The sequence below is a fragment of the Mixophyes fleayi genome, chromosome 12, assembly GCF_038048845.1.
Source record: "Mixophyes fleayi isolate aMixFle1 chromosome 12, aMixFle1.hap1, whole genome shotgun sequence".
Lineage (NCBI taxonomy): Eukaryota > Metazoa > Chordata > Amphibia > Anura > Limnodynastidae > Mixophyes > Mixophyes fleayi.
Genome location: NC_134413.1, coordinates 74,320,985 through 74,338,829, shown reverse-complemented (window position 1 = coordinate 74,338,829; position 17,845 = coordinate 74,320,985). Strand labels below are relative to the sequence as shown.

The following is a 17,845-nucleotide window of genomic DNA, read 5'->3' as shown; positions in this document are numbered from 1 at the left end:
TCCTGACTCAAGCTGGCAGTGTCGGAACTGACTTCTCGTGTGGCAAGTTCAAATGGCTGCAGAACCTTGCACAACACGGAAATCAGTCTCCACTGCGCTTGACTCAGGCGCATCCCCACTCCTTTGCCTATGTCGTAGGTGGCTGTGTAGGCCTGAATGGCCTTTTGCTGCTCCTCCATCCTCTGCAGCATATAGAGGGTGGAGTTCCAGCGCGTCACAACCTCTTGTTTGAGGTGATGGCAGGGCAGGTTCAAGCTTTTTTGATGTGCCTCTAGTCTGCGGTAGGCACTGGCTGAATGCCGAAAGTGTCCAGCAATTTTGCGGGCCACCGCAAGCATCTCCTGCACACCCCTGTCACTCTTGAGGTAATGCTGCACCACCAAATTAATGGTGTGGGCAAAACATGGGACGTGCTGGAAATTGCCCATATTTAATGCCCGCACAATGTTACTGGCATTGTCTGACACCACAAATCCCCATGAGAGTCTAAGTGGGGTAAGCCACTGGGAGATAATTTCCCTCATTTTCTCTAATATGTTGGCAGCGTTGTGCCTCTTATTAAAGCCTGTAATGCACAATGTTGCCTGCCTTTGCATGAGCAGCCATTTTGTAGATGCTGCTACTGATGCAGCTGTTGCTGTTGCTGCGGAAGGGGATGCATCTACCCAGTGGGCTGTCACAGTCATATAGTCCTTCGTTTGCCCAGAACCACTTGTCCACATGTCCGTGGTTAAGTGGACAGTGGGTACAACCGCATTTTTAAGAGCACTGAGGACACTTGATCGTACTTCTCTGTACATTTTTGGTATCGCCTGCCTAGTGAAGTGGAATCTCGAGGGGATTTGGTACCGGGGACACAATACCTCCATCAACCCTCTAAATCCCACTCCACTGATGGCGGACACCGGGCGCACGTCTAACACCAACATTGCAGTTACAGCCGCAGTTATACGCTTTGCAATAGGGTGACTACTATCGTATTTGGTGGTCATGGCAAACGACTGTTGGACGGTCAATTGTTTGGTGAAAGACTTAGCGGTCTTACGACTTCCCCTCTGGGAAGATGACCGACTAACAGCAGCAACAGCAGCAGTGGCAGTAGTAGGCGTACCGCTGCAGGATTCCTCGGATGAATCCCGTATTGAGGAGGACTCAGTCTGGCTGGTGACTTGGGCTGCAGGACTGAATCTGATGGAGATTGTGGAGGAAGTTGACGAGGAGGGTGTTGCTGGTGTGTATCCAACTGGACCACGGGATTTAGGTGTCCCTGTACCGATGAGGGTCCTAGCCCCAGTTCCTGAACTAACCACTGAACTATGAAGGTTATTCAGGGTGACGTATAAGGGAGGATGTTCCTAGGTGGGCAAGATCCTTACCCCTGCTTATTTGAGCTTTACATAAGCTACATATTGCCATACATTGGTTGTCTGGATTTGGATAAAAATAACTCCAGACCGAAGAGGTGCATTTTTTGGTCTTCTGACCAGGCATGACGATGGGCTTTTTCATCCCATGGACATCAGCTGTTTCCCCCCCTGGTGCCTCATTTACAATAACCACATCACCATCCTCATCATCAAGTTCCTCCACAGCGCCAGCTACATCATCAATAGCCTCCTCCCGAGCCACCTCTTCCCGTACAGTGATGGGAAGGTCAGGCTTGACAACCACCAACACCCTTGGACTCGCCTTGGGGATTTGTGATAATTTCTCTTTAGAAGGCAGAGTTGTTTGCTGTTTTGTTGCTGACAGCATAACTCTCTTCAATTTTTTGTAGGGGGGGGGAGGAGGAGGAGGGCTAAGATCCGTGGGTGAAGCTGAACCACTAGTCATGAACACGGGCCAGGGCCTAAGCCGTTCCTTGCCACTCCGTGTCGTAAATGGCATATTGGCAACTTTACGTTTCTCCTCAGATGATTTTAAGTTTCTCTTTTTGCTACTTTTTCTTAACTTGGGCTTTTTGGATTTTACATGCCCGGTACTACGAGATTGGGCATCGGGCTTGGAAGACGACGTTGATGGCATTTCATCGTCTATGTCATGACTAGTGGCAGCAGCTTCAGCATTAGGAGGAAGTGGGTCTTGATCTTTCCCTACTTTATCCTCCAAATTTTTGGTCTCCATTATATGTAGCACAAGATACTGCAGAATGTGTGAACTTGGTAATATTGCAGTACCAATGGACTTATAATGCTGGATTGGTTTTGCAAATTTGGTTATAATTATTATATATTTTTTTTTTTTTTAATTTTTTATTTTTTTTTACTTTTTTTTTTATTTTTTACAAACTTGGGAATAATGGGGAAATAACTATGCCCTTAGAAGCACAGAGCACAGGACACAGCACCACTGGACTGAACAGGACACGGCACAGGACCCAGCAGCACTACGGAACTCAGCAGGACAGAGCACAGGACACAGCACCACTGGACTGATACTGCAGAATGTGTAAACTTTGTAATATTGCAGTACCACTGGACTTTTACTGCTGAATGTGTGAACTTGGTAATATTGCAGTACCAATGGACTTATAATGCTGGATTGGTTTTGCAAATTTGGTTATAATTATTATATATTTTTTTTTTTTTTTAATTTTTTATTTTTTTTTACTTTTTTTTTATTTTTTACAAACTTGGGAATAATGGGGAAATAACTATGCCCTTAGAAGCACAGAGCACAGGACACAGCACCACTGGACTGAACAGGACACGGCACAGGACCCAGCAGCACTACGGAACTCAGCAGGACAGAGCACAGGACACAGCACCACTGGACTGATACTGCAGAATGTGTAAACTTTGTAATATTGCAGTACCACTGGACTTTTACTGCTGAATGTGTGAACTTGGTAATATTGCAGTACCAATGGACTTATAATGCTGGATTGGTTTTGCAAATTTGGTTATAATTATTATATATTTTTTTTTTTTTTAATTTTTTATTTTTTTTTACTTTTTTTTTATTTTTTACAAACTTGGGAATAATGGGGAAATAACTATGCCCTTAGAAGCACAGAGCACAGGACACAGCACCACTGGACTGAACAGGACACGGCACAGGACCCAGCAGCACTACGGAACTCAGCAGGACAGAGCACAGGACACAGCACCACTGGACTGATACTGCAGAATGTGTAAACTTTGTAATATTGCAGTACCACTGGACTTTTACTGCTGAATGTGTGAACTTGGTAATATTGCAGTACCAATGGGCTTATACTGCAGGATTGGTTGTGAAAATTTTGTGGTAATTAAAAAATATTAAAGTAGTTTTTGGTATTTTATAAAAAAAACTTTTTTTTATTTTTTTAAACACAGGGGAATATTGGGGAAATAACTATGCCCTTAGAAGCACAGAGCACAGGACACAGCACCACTGGACTGAACAGGACACAGCACAGGACCCAGCAGCACCACTGACCTCAGAAGGACAGAGCACAGCACACAGCACCACTGGACTGATACTGCAGAACACAGCACAGCACTAAACAGCACAGCACAGCACTAAACAGCACAGAACTAAACAGCACAGAACTAAACAGCACAGAGGACCACCTAACACACCCTCCCTCTACCCTGATCAATGCCCGAGTGAAGATGGCGGCGACTAGCGGGGAATTTATAGGATCCGAGTATCGCGAGATCCGACAACGGGATTATGAGTCAGAGCCTCAGTTTCACTTTTGAATTTGGCGCCAATACCCGGATCTGTCTCGGATCCGACTCGGATCCGCAACGTTCGGGTGGGCTCGGATTTCAGAAATCCGAGCGCGCTCATCCCTAGTCCAAGGGTGTTGGTGGTTGTCAAGCCTGACCTTCCCATCACTGTACGGGAAGAGGTGGCTCGGGAGGAGGCTATTGATGATGTAGCTGGCGCTGTGGAGGAACTTGATGATGAGGATGGTGATGTGGTTATTGTAAATGAGGCACCAGGGGGGGAAACAGCTGATGTCCATGGGATGAAAAAGCCCATCGTCATGCCTGGTCAGAAGACCAAAAAATGCACCTCTTCGGTCTGGAGTTATTTTTATCCAAATCCAGACAACCAATGTATGGCAATATGTAGCTTATGTAAAGCTCAAATAAGCAGGGGTAAGGATCTTGCCCACCTAGGAACATCCTCCCTTATACGTCACCTGAATAACCTTCATAGTTCAGTGGTTAGTTCAGGAACTGGGGCTAGGACCCTCATCGGTACAGGGACACCTAAATCCCGTGGTCCAGTTGGATACACACCAGCAACACCCTCCTCGTCAACTTCCTCCACAATCTCCATCAGATTCAGTCCTGCAGCCCAAGTCACCAGCCAGACTGAGTCCTCCTCAATACGGGATTCATCCGAGGAATCCTACAGCGGTACGCCTACTACTGCCACTGCTGCTGTTGCTGCTGTTAGTCGGTCATCTTCCCAGAGGGGAAGTCGTAAGACCGCTAAGTCTTTCACCAAACAATTGACCGTCCAACAGTCGTTTGCCATGACCACCAAATACGATAGTAGTCACCCTATTGCAAAGCGTATAACTGCGGCTGTAACTGCAATGTTGGTGTTAGACGTGCGCCCGGTGTCCGCCATCAGTGGAGTGGGATTTAGAGGGTTGATGGAGGTATTGTGTCCCCGGTACCAAATCCCCTCGAGATTCCACTTCACTAGGCAGGCGATACCAAAAATATACAGAGAAGTACGATCAAGTGTCCTCAGTGCTCTTAAAAATGCGGTTGTACCCACTGTCCACTTAACCACGGACATGTGGACAAGTGGTTCTGGGCAAACGAAGGACTATATGACTGTGACAGCCCACTGGGTAGATGCATCCCCTTCCGCAGCAACAGCAACAGCTGCATCAGTAGCAGCATCTACAAAATGGCTGCTCATGCAAAGGCAGGCAACATTGTGCATTACAGGCTTTAATAAGAGGCACAACGCTGCCAACATATTAGAGAAAATGAGGGAAATTATCTCCCAGTGGCTTACCCCACTTAGACTCTCATGGGGATTTGTGGTGTCAGACAATGCCAGTAACATTGTGCGGGCATTAAATATGGGCAATTTCCAGCACGTCCCATGTTTTGCCCACACCATTAATTTGGTGGTGCAGCATTACCTCAAGAGTGACAGGGGTGTGCAGGAGATGCTTGCGGTGGCCCGCAAAATTGCTGGACACTTTCGGCATTCAGCCAGTGCCTACCGCAGACTAGAGGCACATCAAAAAGCTTGAACCTGCCCTGCCATCACCTCAAACAAGAGGTTGTGACGCGCTGGAACTCCACCCTCTATATGCTGCAGAGGATGGAGGAGCAGCAAAAGGCCATTCAGGCCAACACAGCCACCTACGACATAGGCAAAGGAGTGGGGATGCGCCTGAGTCAAGCGCAGTGGAGACTGATTTCCGTGTTGTGCAAGGTTCTGCAGCCATTTGAACTTGCCACACGAGAAGTCAGTTCCGACACTGCCAGCTTGAGTCAGGTCATTCCCCTGATCAGGCTGTTGCAGAAGCAGCTGGAGAAAGTGAGGGAGGAGCTGGTAAGCCATTGCGATTACAGCAAGCATGTAGCTCTTGTGGATGTAGCCCTTCGTACGCTTTGCCAGGATCCGAGGGTGGTCACTCTTTTAAAGTCAGAGGAATACATTCTGGCCACCGTGCTCGATCCTCGGTTTAAAGCGTATGTTGTGTCTCTGTTTCCGGCGGACACAAATCTACAGCGGTGCAAAGACCTGCTGGTCAGGAGATTGTCCTCTGAAGAGGACCGTGACATGCCAACAGCTCCACCCTCATTTTCTTCCACATCTATGGCTGCGAGGAAAAAGCTCAGTTTTCCCAAAAGAGGCACTGGCGGGGATGCTGATAACATCTGGTCCGGACTGAAGGACCTGCCAACCATTGCAGACATGTCTACTCTCGCTGCATTGGATGCTGTGACAATAGAAAAAATTGTGGATGATTACTTTGCTGACACCATCCAAGTAGACATGTCAGACAGTCCATATTGTTACTGGCAGGAAAAAAAGGCAGTTTGGAAGCCCCTGTACAAACTGGCTCTATTTTACCTGAGTTGTCCCCCCTCCAGTGTGTACTCGGAAAGAGTTTTTAGGGCAGCGGGGAACCTGGTCAGTGAGCGGCGAAGGAGGTTGCTTCCTCACAACGTTGAAAAAATGATGTTTATAAAAATGAATAATCAATTCCTCAATGAAGTACAGCACTGCCCTCCAGATACTACAGAGGGACCTGTGGTTGTGGAGTCCAGCGGGGACGAATTGATAATGTGTGATGAGGAGGAAGTACACACTGTAGGGGGAGAGGAATCAGAGGTTGAGGATGAGGACGACATCTTGCCTCAGTAGAGCCTGTTTAGTCTGTACAGGGAGAGATGAATAGCTTTTTTGGTGTGGGGGCCCAAACAAACCAATCATTTCAGTCAAAGTTGTTTGGTAGGCCCTGTCGCTGAAATGATTGGTTTGTTAAAGTGTGCATGTCCTATTTCAACAACAGACCTCTCAACTGCAGCTCATCCCTCCTCTGCGGGGATAATGTCTTCTGTGCTCTGACACGTCACTCTGTGTACTCTCAGCCTCAGGATCTGACACTACAGCTACCATGCCTCTTGTAGCAGCCCTCACTCCAGGGCCTCTTCCATGTGCAGTGTCCCCCTCTCTCTTGGGTTCACTATAGTGGCATGGAGTTCTCCCCCTCATCCAGGGCACACATTCCTTGCCCTGGCTCAGTCACCACGCTCAGACTTCCAGGCAATGCTGGGGGAGCCTGGGAGCTTCCACCCCAGGTCCCCAGCTACAACTCTCCTCTCCTGTGTCTTCTCTCTCTTTCTGACACTTTAAAGATCGTGCCTTTAAATGAAAAAGTCAGTCTTCATTGCACGACTATGTGCAAGTGCAACAGGGACATTTTTTTGGGTTTACAAAGTCAAACAATAACACTACGACCCTGTCTGTCTGGGGTCTGTCAATGACGAATTGTCTGGAGCATGTTTGGAGGAGGTATTGTGGCCCCGGTATCAAATTGGGTACCGGGGCCACCCCACTATGCAGTCCAGATACTTGTTTGGTGGAATTCCGACACGTGGAGGGTTTTTTAATTATATTGTGGCCTCGGTACCAAATTGTGTACCGGGGCCACCACACTACGCAGTCAAGATACTTGTTTGGTGGAATTCAGACCAGTTGAGGGTTTTATTATTATATTGTGTGGACCACTCTATCTATACCACACTACAACTCTATACCACTCTATTTCCTACTTTAATTCTATTTAATTCTATTTCCTACTTTAATTCTATTACTAATTAATTAACATAAAGAGGAACAAAAAAAACCAATTTTACCAAAAGTATAATATGACTTAGACTTACAAACACTACACTTGAAAGATCGTGCCTTTAAATGAAAAAGTAAGTCTTCATTGCACGACTATGTGCAACAGGGACAGTTTTTTTCTTTACAAAGTCAACTAATAACACTTGGACCCTGTCTGTCTTTAACATACTTGATGGGATCTCAATGACGAATTGTCTGTAGCATGTTTGGAGGAGGTATTGTGGCCCCGGTATCAAGTTGGGTACCGGGGCCACCCCACTACGCAGTCCAGATACTTGTTTGGTGGAATTCTGACACGTGGAGGGTGTATTTATTTTATTGTGGCCCCGGTATCAAATTGGGTACCGGGGCCACCCCACTACGCAGTCCAGATACTTGTTTGGTGGAATTCTGACACGTGGAGGGTGTATTTATTTTATTGTGGCCCCGGTATCAAATTGGGTACCGGGGCCACCCCACTACGCAGTCCAGATACTTGTTTGGTGGAATTCTGACACGTGGAGGGTGTATTTATTTTATTGTGGCCCCGGTATCAAATTGGGTACCGGGGCCACCCCACTACGCAGTCCAGATACTTGTTTGGTGGAATTCTGACACGTGGAGGGTTTTTTAATTATATTGTGGCCTCGGTACCAAATTGTGTACCGGGGCCACCACACTACGCAGTCAAGATAGATAGATGCGTATCATAGATAAAGTACATTCAGTGGTGTGGGGCACATTGAAAAATATTTAAAATGCACTGACATTATCAAAAACAAGAGGTTGTCACACGCTAAAACTCCAACATGTATATGATGGAGAGGATGGAGGAGCAGCCGTATGTGTAGTGTAATGCAGACCTGTTGAAGGTTTTTTATATATTTTATTGTGGTGCCCAGTGCCCACTCCTCTAGGCAGTCCAGGTACATTTATTGGTGCGATTCATAAAAGTTCAGGGTTTTTAATATATTGTGGTGACCCACTCCTCTACGCAGTCCAGGTACATTTATTGGTGCGAATCAAACAAGTTGATGGTTTTCTTATTATATATATTGTGGTGACCCACTCCTCTACGCAGTCCAGGTACATTTATTGGTGCGAATCAAACAAGTTGATGGTTTTCTTATTATATATATTGTGGTGACCCACTCCTCTACGCAGTCCAGGTACATTTATTGGTGCGATTCATAAAAGTTCAGGGTTTTTAATATATTGTGGTGACCCACTCCTCTACGCAGTCCAGGTACATTTATTGGTGCGAATCAAACAAGTTGGTGGTTTTCTTATGATATATATTGTGGTGACCCACTCCTCTACGCAGTTCAGGTACATTTATTGGTGCGATTCATAAAAGTTCAGGGTTTTTAATATATTGTGGTGACCCACTCCTCTACGCAGTCCAGGTACAATTATTGGTGCGAATCATAAAAGTTCAGGGTTTTTAAGATATTGTGGTGACCCACTCCTCTACGCAGTCCAGGTACAATTATTGGTGCGAATCATAAAAGTTCAGGGTTTTTAAGATATTGTGGTGACCCACTCCTCTACGCAGTCCAGGTACAATTATTGGTGCGAATCATAAAAGTTCAGGGTTTTTAAGATATTGTGGTGACCCACTCCTCTACGCAGTCCAGGTACAATTATTGGTGCGAATCATAAAAGTTCAGGGTTTTTAATATATTGTGGTGACCCACTCCTCTACGCAGTCCAGGTACAATTATTGGTGCGAATCATAAAAGTTCAGGGTTTTTAAGATATTGTGGTGACCCACTCCTCTACGCAGTCCAGGTACAATTATTGGTGCGAATCATAAAAGTTCAGGGTTTTTAATATATATTGTGGTGACCCACTCCTCTACGCAGTCCAGAAAGATACCTTTTTGCAACGTTTTGGACTAATAACTATATTGTGAGGTGTTCAGAATACACTGTAAATTAGTGGAAATGCTTGTTATTGAATGTTATTGAGGTTAATAATAGCCTAGGAGTGAAAATAAGCCCAAAAACTTGATTTTTAAACTTTTTATTGTTTTTTTCAAAAAAAATCCGAATCCAATACCTTAAATCCGAACCGAGACCTTTCGTCAAGTGTTTTGCGAGACAAATCCGAACCTCAAAAATAACGAAAATCCGGATCCAAAACACAAAACACGAGACCTCAAAAGTCGCCGGTGCACATCCCTAATTAAATCATATCTTGAAAATATACATTAATTGGAAAGATTTTTTCTTGTGCGGGAAATCGTATGTATGTCGGGTTATACTCCTGTCAGCTAAGAACAGGAAACTGAGACTACAGCAGGCTTAGGATCACCAAACTGGACAGTTGAAGACTGGAAAAAACGATGCCTGGTTTAACGAATCTAGACTCCTGCTGTGACATGCAAATGCTAGTGTTGGAATTTGGTGCAAACAACATGAATCCATAGGTCCAGCCTGCCATGTGTAAGTGTATTCAGGTGGTGGTGGTGAAATGGTGTGTGGAATGATTTTTTGACACACAGTAGGCCCCTTACCTAATAAATAATGGTCAAATGTCACAGCCTACATGAGTACTGTTGCTCACAATAGTCATCCCTTTATGGCCACAGTCTACCCATCTTATAATGGTCACTTCCAGCAGCATATAGCACCATGTCACAATGCACACGTCACCAGTTACCAGATCTGTATCTGAAAGAGCACATTTGGGAAGTGGTTGGACGGGAGATTCACAGCATGAATGTGCAGCTGACAAATCTTCAGCTACTACGTGATAGTATGACATCAGGGGCAAACGCAGGATTTGTAGAGGGGGCTTTCCACACCAGTGGGCGTGACCAGCATGCATGGGGGCGTGGCTATAATTTTAGACAGTACTTGGGTGCTCTCTAACTCTTTCTATCCCCATAATATACATGGACAATTCTGCGGGCACTACTGTTAGGTGCACGCAGCTCTGCCTTTTCAAGCAGAGCAGTGTGAAGCGGGAGCAGGGTCCAGCCACCTCATTTATACAGTGCCCCAGGCTTGGAGGGGGTTTCCAGGCACTAGGAATCCCCCCCCCCCCCCCCATCGGTTTGCCTATGCACATAAACATGGACTAGAATGTATCCAGCACCTTGTTCAATACATGACATTTAGAACTGAGTCTGTTCTGGAGGCAAAGGGGGAGTCTAACTCAGTACTAAAGATGCATATCTAATAAAGTGGCCACTGTGTGTGTGTGTATATGTGTATATATATATGTATATATATATATATATATATATATATATATGTGTATATATATATATATATATATATATATATATATATATGTGTGTATATATATATATATATATATATATATATATATATATATATATATATATATATATATATATATAGAGAGAGAGAGAAAGAGAGAGAGGGGGTTTTCTTAGGAACTAACATTATAATTTAATGTTGTATGTTGGTTAAAATAGATAAAATTGGTAGTGTTAACCACGATGATCTTACTTTTGTTTAGTAAGAGTTAAACTCTAGCACATTTCCACACGTGTTACTTTTAACTTTGCCTCTGACAGGATATGAGGAAACAGAAACTTGTTAGAAAGAAAAAAGTTACAAAACTCCTTTACCATATTTAGCAATAAGCCACATCTGTGCGATTATTTAAGTTTGGGGAGTGGCTCTAAGCACCAGTATACAATCTGAAAAGACTGCGGGAACTCATTTCGTTTTCATGCATTTGAGTCCAAACACACAGATGTAAAATACACTCACTAAAAAAAACACAACATACGCAAAGTTCTGTAAACTGGTGCAAAGGCCTGCGCCAGTAGCATATGCACCAGGATAACATCACACATGCGTAAGATAAGCTTGCACCCATGTTTCAAAAAAAGCCTTCATTTATGCTAACCAAGTTCCGTGGCCCCATGCATAACCAACATTTATACTGCTCCCTAGTATATGAATATCATACTGGCAGGCTTTTTTCTTTTTACTCTCCAGGAGACTAAATTGAGTCATTTTTTTTTGTGGGCTCAATGAACAATCTGGGAATATTGAGGCCTTCTTCTAAGCACATGTCCATCACAATGCGATATCTAACATTGGTTTTGATGAATAATTATTCTATAGGAAAATTGTGTTTCGCAAGGATATCTTTGTTCTTTGTGACATTATTGCAATAAAGTTGAGGCTGTTGGGTAAATATTTTAGGGTGGGGAGATAGCGGGTGTATCCTGGGGGACCCATTCTCCTTGAAGTCCTGACAAACCCTTAAAATAAGTCATGTAGCTAAATATTGCAATGAGACACTGTAACTTCTATTTCTCTATAATAGTGTCCATGTTTACCTTGTATCTGGACATGCAACTCTCTGCTCATCTTCTTCAAACTATTGGCCAATGTTTTTATTTCACAGGTGTATTTCCCAGAATCCTCCAGCTGAGCGGACAGAACTCCATATTTGTCAGATGAACTGAATTCCTGAACATTCCGTCCATCTCTGTAGAAAGCAAACTGCAGTTCTGTCATCTGTCTGAGCGGACTAAGACTTGTGTCACATGTCAGGGTCATGTGATCTCCTTCTGTTGCTGGAAATGGTTTCACCTTAATTTCTGGAGTTGCAAACAGTTCTAGAGATAAATAGTGATAAAAATAATTTACCAGGTAAATATGTCCTGATTAATCTATTTTATACAGTTCAATAGTTTAAAAGTTAGTTGAGTGAGAGCAGGCAGAGGGCACGTAAACTATCATGGGACCCGCTGGATCATGTGAACACCGGATCCCGTGTAAGAAACGTTTTGGATGCAGGTTTTACTATGAGTTTTGTCTGGAATTATCTTCTAACATTGAAACAGAAATTCTTATATAACTCAGCACACGTCATAGAGCAAAGACCTAGTATAGATCAACAGAGTGTCCATGTAAAATAATTTCTCAGGAAATACTACCGGGTAATATGGGATAATACTGACAATCATGTTAGGTGTACAGCAGGGGCAGGCTGGATCTGCCCCCTGGGCCGGTCCCATAGTGGGCTACCTTGGGCTGCGTCACTGGCCCACCTGCATTTTGTTTTCCTTTAAAATATTCCTAATATTCTGCAGAGTTGAGTTTTGCCCCCCAGGCTAAAATTTGCCAGCCCTCCCCTGGTGTACAGTGACAGGGGTGACGGAGGAATACGGAAATGATAATCATGGGAAAGAGAGTCCAGGGCGATGAAATGGCCACACATGGAAACATGATATATTACCTTTTATTTCAATAGTTAACACTTTGCTTGTTTTGTTTACTGCATTGTTTGAAGTTTTTATGTCACAGTAATAATTCCCAGAATCCTCCAGCTGAGCGGACAGAACTCCATATTTATCAGAAGAACTGAATTCCTGAACATTCCGTCCATCTCTGTAGAAAGCAAACTGCAGTTCTGTCATCTGTCTGAGCGGACTAAGACTTGTGTCACACGTCAGGGTCATGTTATCGCCCGCTATGACCGGATGTGGAGTCACTTTAATTTGTGGAAGAGAGAAGAGCTCTAGAAAAGAAAATGATGCAAATGAATTTATATCTAGCTAAACCACCATACAAAGAAGACTTGGGGCTAGATTTACTAAACTGCGGATTTGGAAAATTGGAGATGTTGCCTATAGCAACCAATCAGATTCTAGCTTTTATTTATTTAGTGCATTCTACAACATCATCATCATAATCATCATTTATTTATATTGCGCCAACATATTCCGTAGCGCTTTACAATTGGGGACAAACATAAAGTAATAAACAAACTGGGTAAAACAGACAAAGAGGTGAGAAGACCCTGCTCGCAAGCTTACTATCTACGGGACAATGGGAGATTGACACATGAGGTGAAGTCTACATTTTGCATTTTGGCCCAGCCAGACTGCAAAGGTAAAAGTGACTCATAAGCTAAATGATCCTGTCACACAGCAATGTTGGTCAGGGGGTAGTTGTCTTGTGTGAAATTGTGTAACAGGCTAAAGGCGGTGAGGTTAAGAGGGTGGTTGAGGAATATTATAAGCTTGTCTGAATAGGTAGGTTTTCAGAGAACGCTTGAAAGTTGTTACGGACTTACCTTATCCCCGCCGCTCCGTCCAGCCGCACTTCCGCATTCAGGACCATGTGACCGCACCCGGAGGCGGTCACATGACCACAACCTAGAGGCGGGGATTTTGAATCCCCGTCTGTATAAAAACCTCACTCTGACACTCGCTGAGTGTCAGAGCAACACTTACCTGTTCCTGGCTCCTGCTCTTCGTAGATTGCAGTGTCTTCCTGTTTCCAGTGTCTCCTGTGTGCTGATCTCTGCCTGTTTGACTTCCCTGGCTCTCTAATCCCTGTGTACCGACCCGGCTTGCTGACCATTCTCCTATTCTTGTGACCCGTGTACCGAACCTGGCTTGTTGACTCCGAGTTGCCTTCTGATTCTGCCTGACTCCAGTCCTGTGTACCGAACCGGCTTGTTGACTCCGCTACCACCGCTTCACTCCGCTGTACTACATCTTGAGGCGAACCTGGGGACCGCGACCTGCGACTCCTGGCAGCGAAGCCCACCCCGCCTTGCGGCGGTTCTTGGTGAACACCGGGGAGATCGTTAGACTCCGCACCTCAGGTAAGCCAGCGCTAATCAAGATTAGTAATATAGTATCCAGAATCTGTTACAGTTTGCTCTGACCATGGACACCACAGCTAAAGATCTGTTGGAGCATTTAGTAGGAAGGATGGATAAACAAGAAGCTAACCAAGAGCAACTTTTAAAATTCCTCAATAGCCTATCCACTCGCTTGGATGTTGTCCAGAACACCCTAGTGGCTGGTGGATCACCTGGGCCGGCAGTGGCCCCTGTACCTCAGGCAGCAGCAGCAGCTTCTTCCTCGCAGCTACGGTTACCTAACCCACCTAAGTTCGATGGAGACCCTAAAAATTGCAGAGGATTTTTAAATCAATGCTCTATACAATTCGAGCTTCTACCTGGGAACTTCCCCTCCGGAAAAACGAAAGTGGCCTATGTGATTTCGTTATTGTCCGGTCAAGCCTTAGCATGGGCTTCCCCCTTATGGGAGAGGGACGACCCCATTCTACATGACTTCAACCTCTTCTTGTCCACCTTCAAGAAAATATTTGATGAGCCAGGAAGGGTGTCCAATGCCGCTTCCGGCTTACTACGACTCCGCCAGGGAAACCAGTCTGTGGGGCAGTATGCGGTCCACTTCAGAACCATGGCCTCTGAACTTCGCTGGAATGATGAGGCTCTAGTAGCTACATTCTGGCAGGGCCTTTCAGACCGAATCAAAGACGAGTTGGTATCCCAGGAACTCCCTACATCTTTGGACGACATTATCTCCCTCTGTGTCAAAGTTGATTTGCGTTTCAAGGAACGTAATTCCGAGAAGGAACAGTCGCGGCGTAGCATGATTCGCTTGGCCCCCAACTTCCAAACCCCTGTTCTTCCCCCTGAACAGCCCATGCAACTTGGGAGGACCCGCCTATCAGCCGAAGAGAGGGAGAGGAGATTTCGGAACAAGTTGTGTTTATATTGTGGTGAGAGTGGCCATCTTCTGAGTTCTTGTCCCAAACGCTCGGGAAACGACAGGGCCTAACGAGTTCTGGAGCTGTGTCGTTGGGCCTCTTTTCTCAGTGTCAGTCAGTTCCCAATAGTAATGATTGCCTGTCTATTCCCATTTCCCTTCAGTTGGGACAAAAGACCTTCCCGCAGTCGGCTCTTCTAGATTCCGGGGCCGCAGGAAATTTCATTTCTGCCACAGTAGTTAAACAATTCGCTATTCCCACACAAGCCTTGGAACAACCCATCTCTCTGATGGCCATTGATGGGGGAAGAATCCCTGAGGGGTCCATCTTGGTACGCACTATTCCTCTTCTACTTCAGATAGGAGCACTTCATCGGGAGAAGATTTCTTTTCTAGTAATACAGAGATCTACCAACCCAGTCATCCTAGGACTTCCTTGGTTTCGTGCCCACTCTCCCACCTTGGACTGGAAATCTGGTCACATATTGTCCTGGGGACAGTCCTGCTTCTCTCGCTGCCTACAGAGAGTGGTTCCCCCGAATAGTCCCAGACGTACCCAAGAATTTCCTGTGACTCTCCTGCCTGAGCCATACCAAACCTTCTCTGATGTTTTCTGTCAACAAGAGGCCACTAGACTTCCTCCTCACAGAATCTGGGACTGTGGCATTGATCTGATACCTGGTAAACCCATTCCCAGGGGCCGTGTTTACCCCCTTTCCCTCCCGGAATCTAAGGCTATGGAGGAGTACATCCAAGAAAATCTAAGCAGGGGCTTCATCCGCAAGTCTGCCTCCCCAGCTGGGGCTGGCTTCTTCTTCGTAAAAAAGAAAGATGGGGGCCTCCGCCCTTGCATTGATTACAGAGGCCTGAATGCCATTACCGTTAAAAATCGGTATCCACTGCCACTGATTTCTGAACTATTTGACCGGATCAAGGGTGCCACCATCTTTTCTAAACTTGACCTCAGAGGAGCGTATAACCTTATACGCATTAAGGAGGGGGATGAATGGAAGACGGCGTTTAACACCCGAGACGGCCACTTTGAATATCTAGTCATGCCTTTCGGGCTATGCAATGCCCCAGCCATATTTCAGAGCTTTATGAATGAGCTGTTTCAAGACCTCTTGTACCAATCTGTAGTCATCTACTTGGACGACATTCTCATCTTTTCTCAAGATCTAGCATCTCATCGTACTCATGTATTGGAGGTCCTCTCTCGTATCCGAAAAAATCAGTTATTTTGCAAATTGGAGAAATGCACCTTCGAGCAGAGACAAATTCCCTTCCTGGGATATATTATTTCGGGCACCGGTCTACAGATGGATCCCACAAAATTGAAAGCCATACTTGACTGGCCCCAACCTTCAGGCCTTAAAGCCACTCAACGCTTCCTAGGATTCTCCAACTATTATCGTCAATTTATCAAGGGGTACTCCTCTCTCGTGGCTCCCATCACAGCATTGACCCGCAAATCTGCTGACGCTGGTATTTGGTCCTCTGAGGCTATCCAAGCCTTTATATTATTAAAGTCTCTCTTTTCATCCGCACCCATTCTTCAACAGCCAGATTGTTCTCGTCCCTTTGTCCTGGAGGTAGATGCCTCTTCTGTTGGCACAGGAGCCGTACTATCACAGCGAGGTCCTTCTGGAAAACTTCATCCCTGCGGATTCTTTTCCCATCGCTTTTTACCTGCTGAGAGGAATTATGGGATTGGCGACAAAGAGCTCCTGGCCATCAAATTGGCTCTCTCCGAATGGAGACATTTACTAGAAGGAGCACAATTCCCTATCACCATATATACCGACCATAAGAATTTGCTGTACTTACGCACTGCCCGATGTCTAAATCCTCGACAAGCAAGGTGGTCCTTATTCTTCTCACGCTTTGATTTCAACATCACTTTTCACTCAGGATCTAAGAACACGAAGGCAGACGCCTTATCTCGCTCTTTTGATCCAGCTGACATGGAATCCTCGGAGGATAAGAAATTCATTGTAAATCCATGTCAAGTATTGGCAGCTACACACCTAAAAAAGGGCTGCCCTCCAGGCAAAACATTCATCTTGCCACATCTACGCACCCGGCTCCTTCACTGGGCTCATCACTCACTCTTCTCTGGGCATGCCGGCATTCGCAAGACCTGGGACTTATTGTCCCGAAGCTACTGGTGGCCTTCCTTGCTGGAGGATGTGAAGAAATTTGTTGCTGCTTGTTCCAAATGTGCTCAACACAAGACCTCTAGGAAGAAGCCTTATGGATGCTTGCTCCCATTACCCATTCCTGATTACCCTTGGTCACAGATCTCCATGGATTTTATCACGGACCTTCCCCCTTCCAAATCCTGTACTGTAGTGCTTGTGGTCACGGATCGCTTCTCTAAAACAGCTCACTTTATTGCTCTCAAAGGCCTTCCTTCTTCCTCCTCCTTAGCCGATATTTTTATTAAAGAAATATTTCGCCTCCATGGCTGTCCTCAACATATTGTCTCCGATAGGGGATCACAATTCATATCAAAATTTTGGCGGTCTTTTTGCAATAAATCCGGGATTAAGCTTGACTTCTCTTCCGCATATCATCCCCAGTCCAATGGGGCTACTGAGAGAACCAACCAAGAATTAGAGAAGTTTCTAAGAATGTTTATCTCTAGTAACCAAGACAACTGGGTGGACCTTCTCCCTTGGGCCGAGTTCGCCCATAACAACCATTTTCATGAGGCCATCTCTAACTCCCCCTTTTTTGTTCTGTATGGCTGCCATCCTAGACTACCCACCTTCTCTCAAGTCTCATCTTCTGAAGTTCCAGCAGTGGACTCTCTGGTTCGTAACTTCTCTGATATTTGGGAACAAACCAAGACAAACTTAAAACAAGCAACTACTCGTTCCAAAAAATTCTACGATAAAAGGAGAAGAATGACTCCAAGTTTTGCAGTTGGTGACAGGGTATGGCTATCCACCCAGAACATTCGTTTAAAGGTTCCCAGTAAAAAATTTGCTCCCAAGTTTATTGGCCCATTTG

The 17,845-nt window shown here is 45.2% G+C and overlaps 1 protein-coding gene across 1 annotated transcript in view; it reads right to left on the bottom strand.

Moving 5' to 3' along the window:
• The window catches only part of LOC142108371 (Fc receptor-like protein 5), a 38,789-nt gene that overhangs the window by 2,446 nt on the left and 18,498 nt on the right, over window positions 1-17,845 (bottom strand). The window contains exons 4-5 of the mRNA XM_075191996.1: window positions 12,538-12,819; window positions 11,633-11,914 (exon numbers count right to left, since the gene is read on the bottom strand). Of these exons, the coding sequence (XP_075048097.1) occupies window positions 11,633-11,914; window positions 12,538-12,819 (564 nt within the window). The remainder of the gene's footprint in view (window positions 1-11,632; window positions 11,915-12,537; window positions 12,820-17,845) is intronic.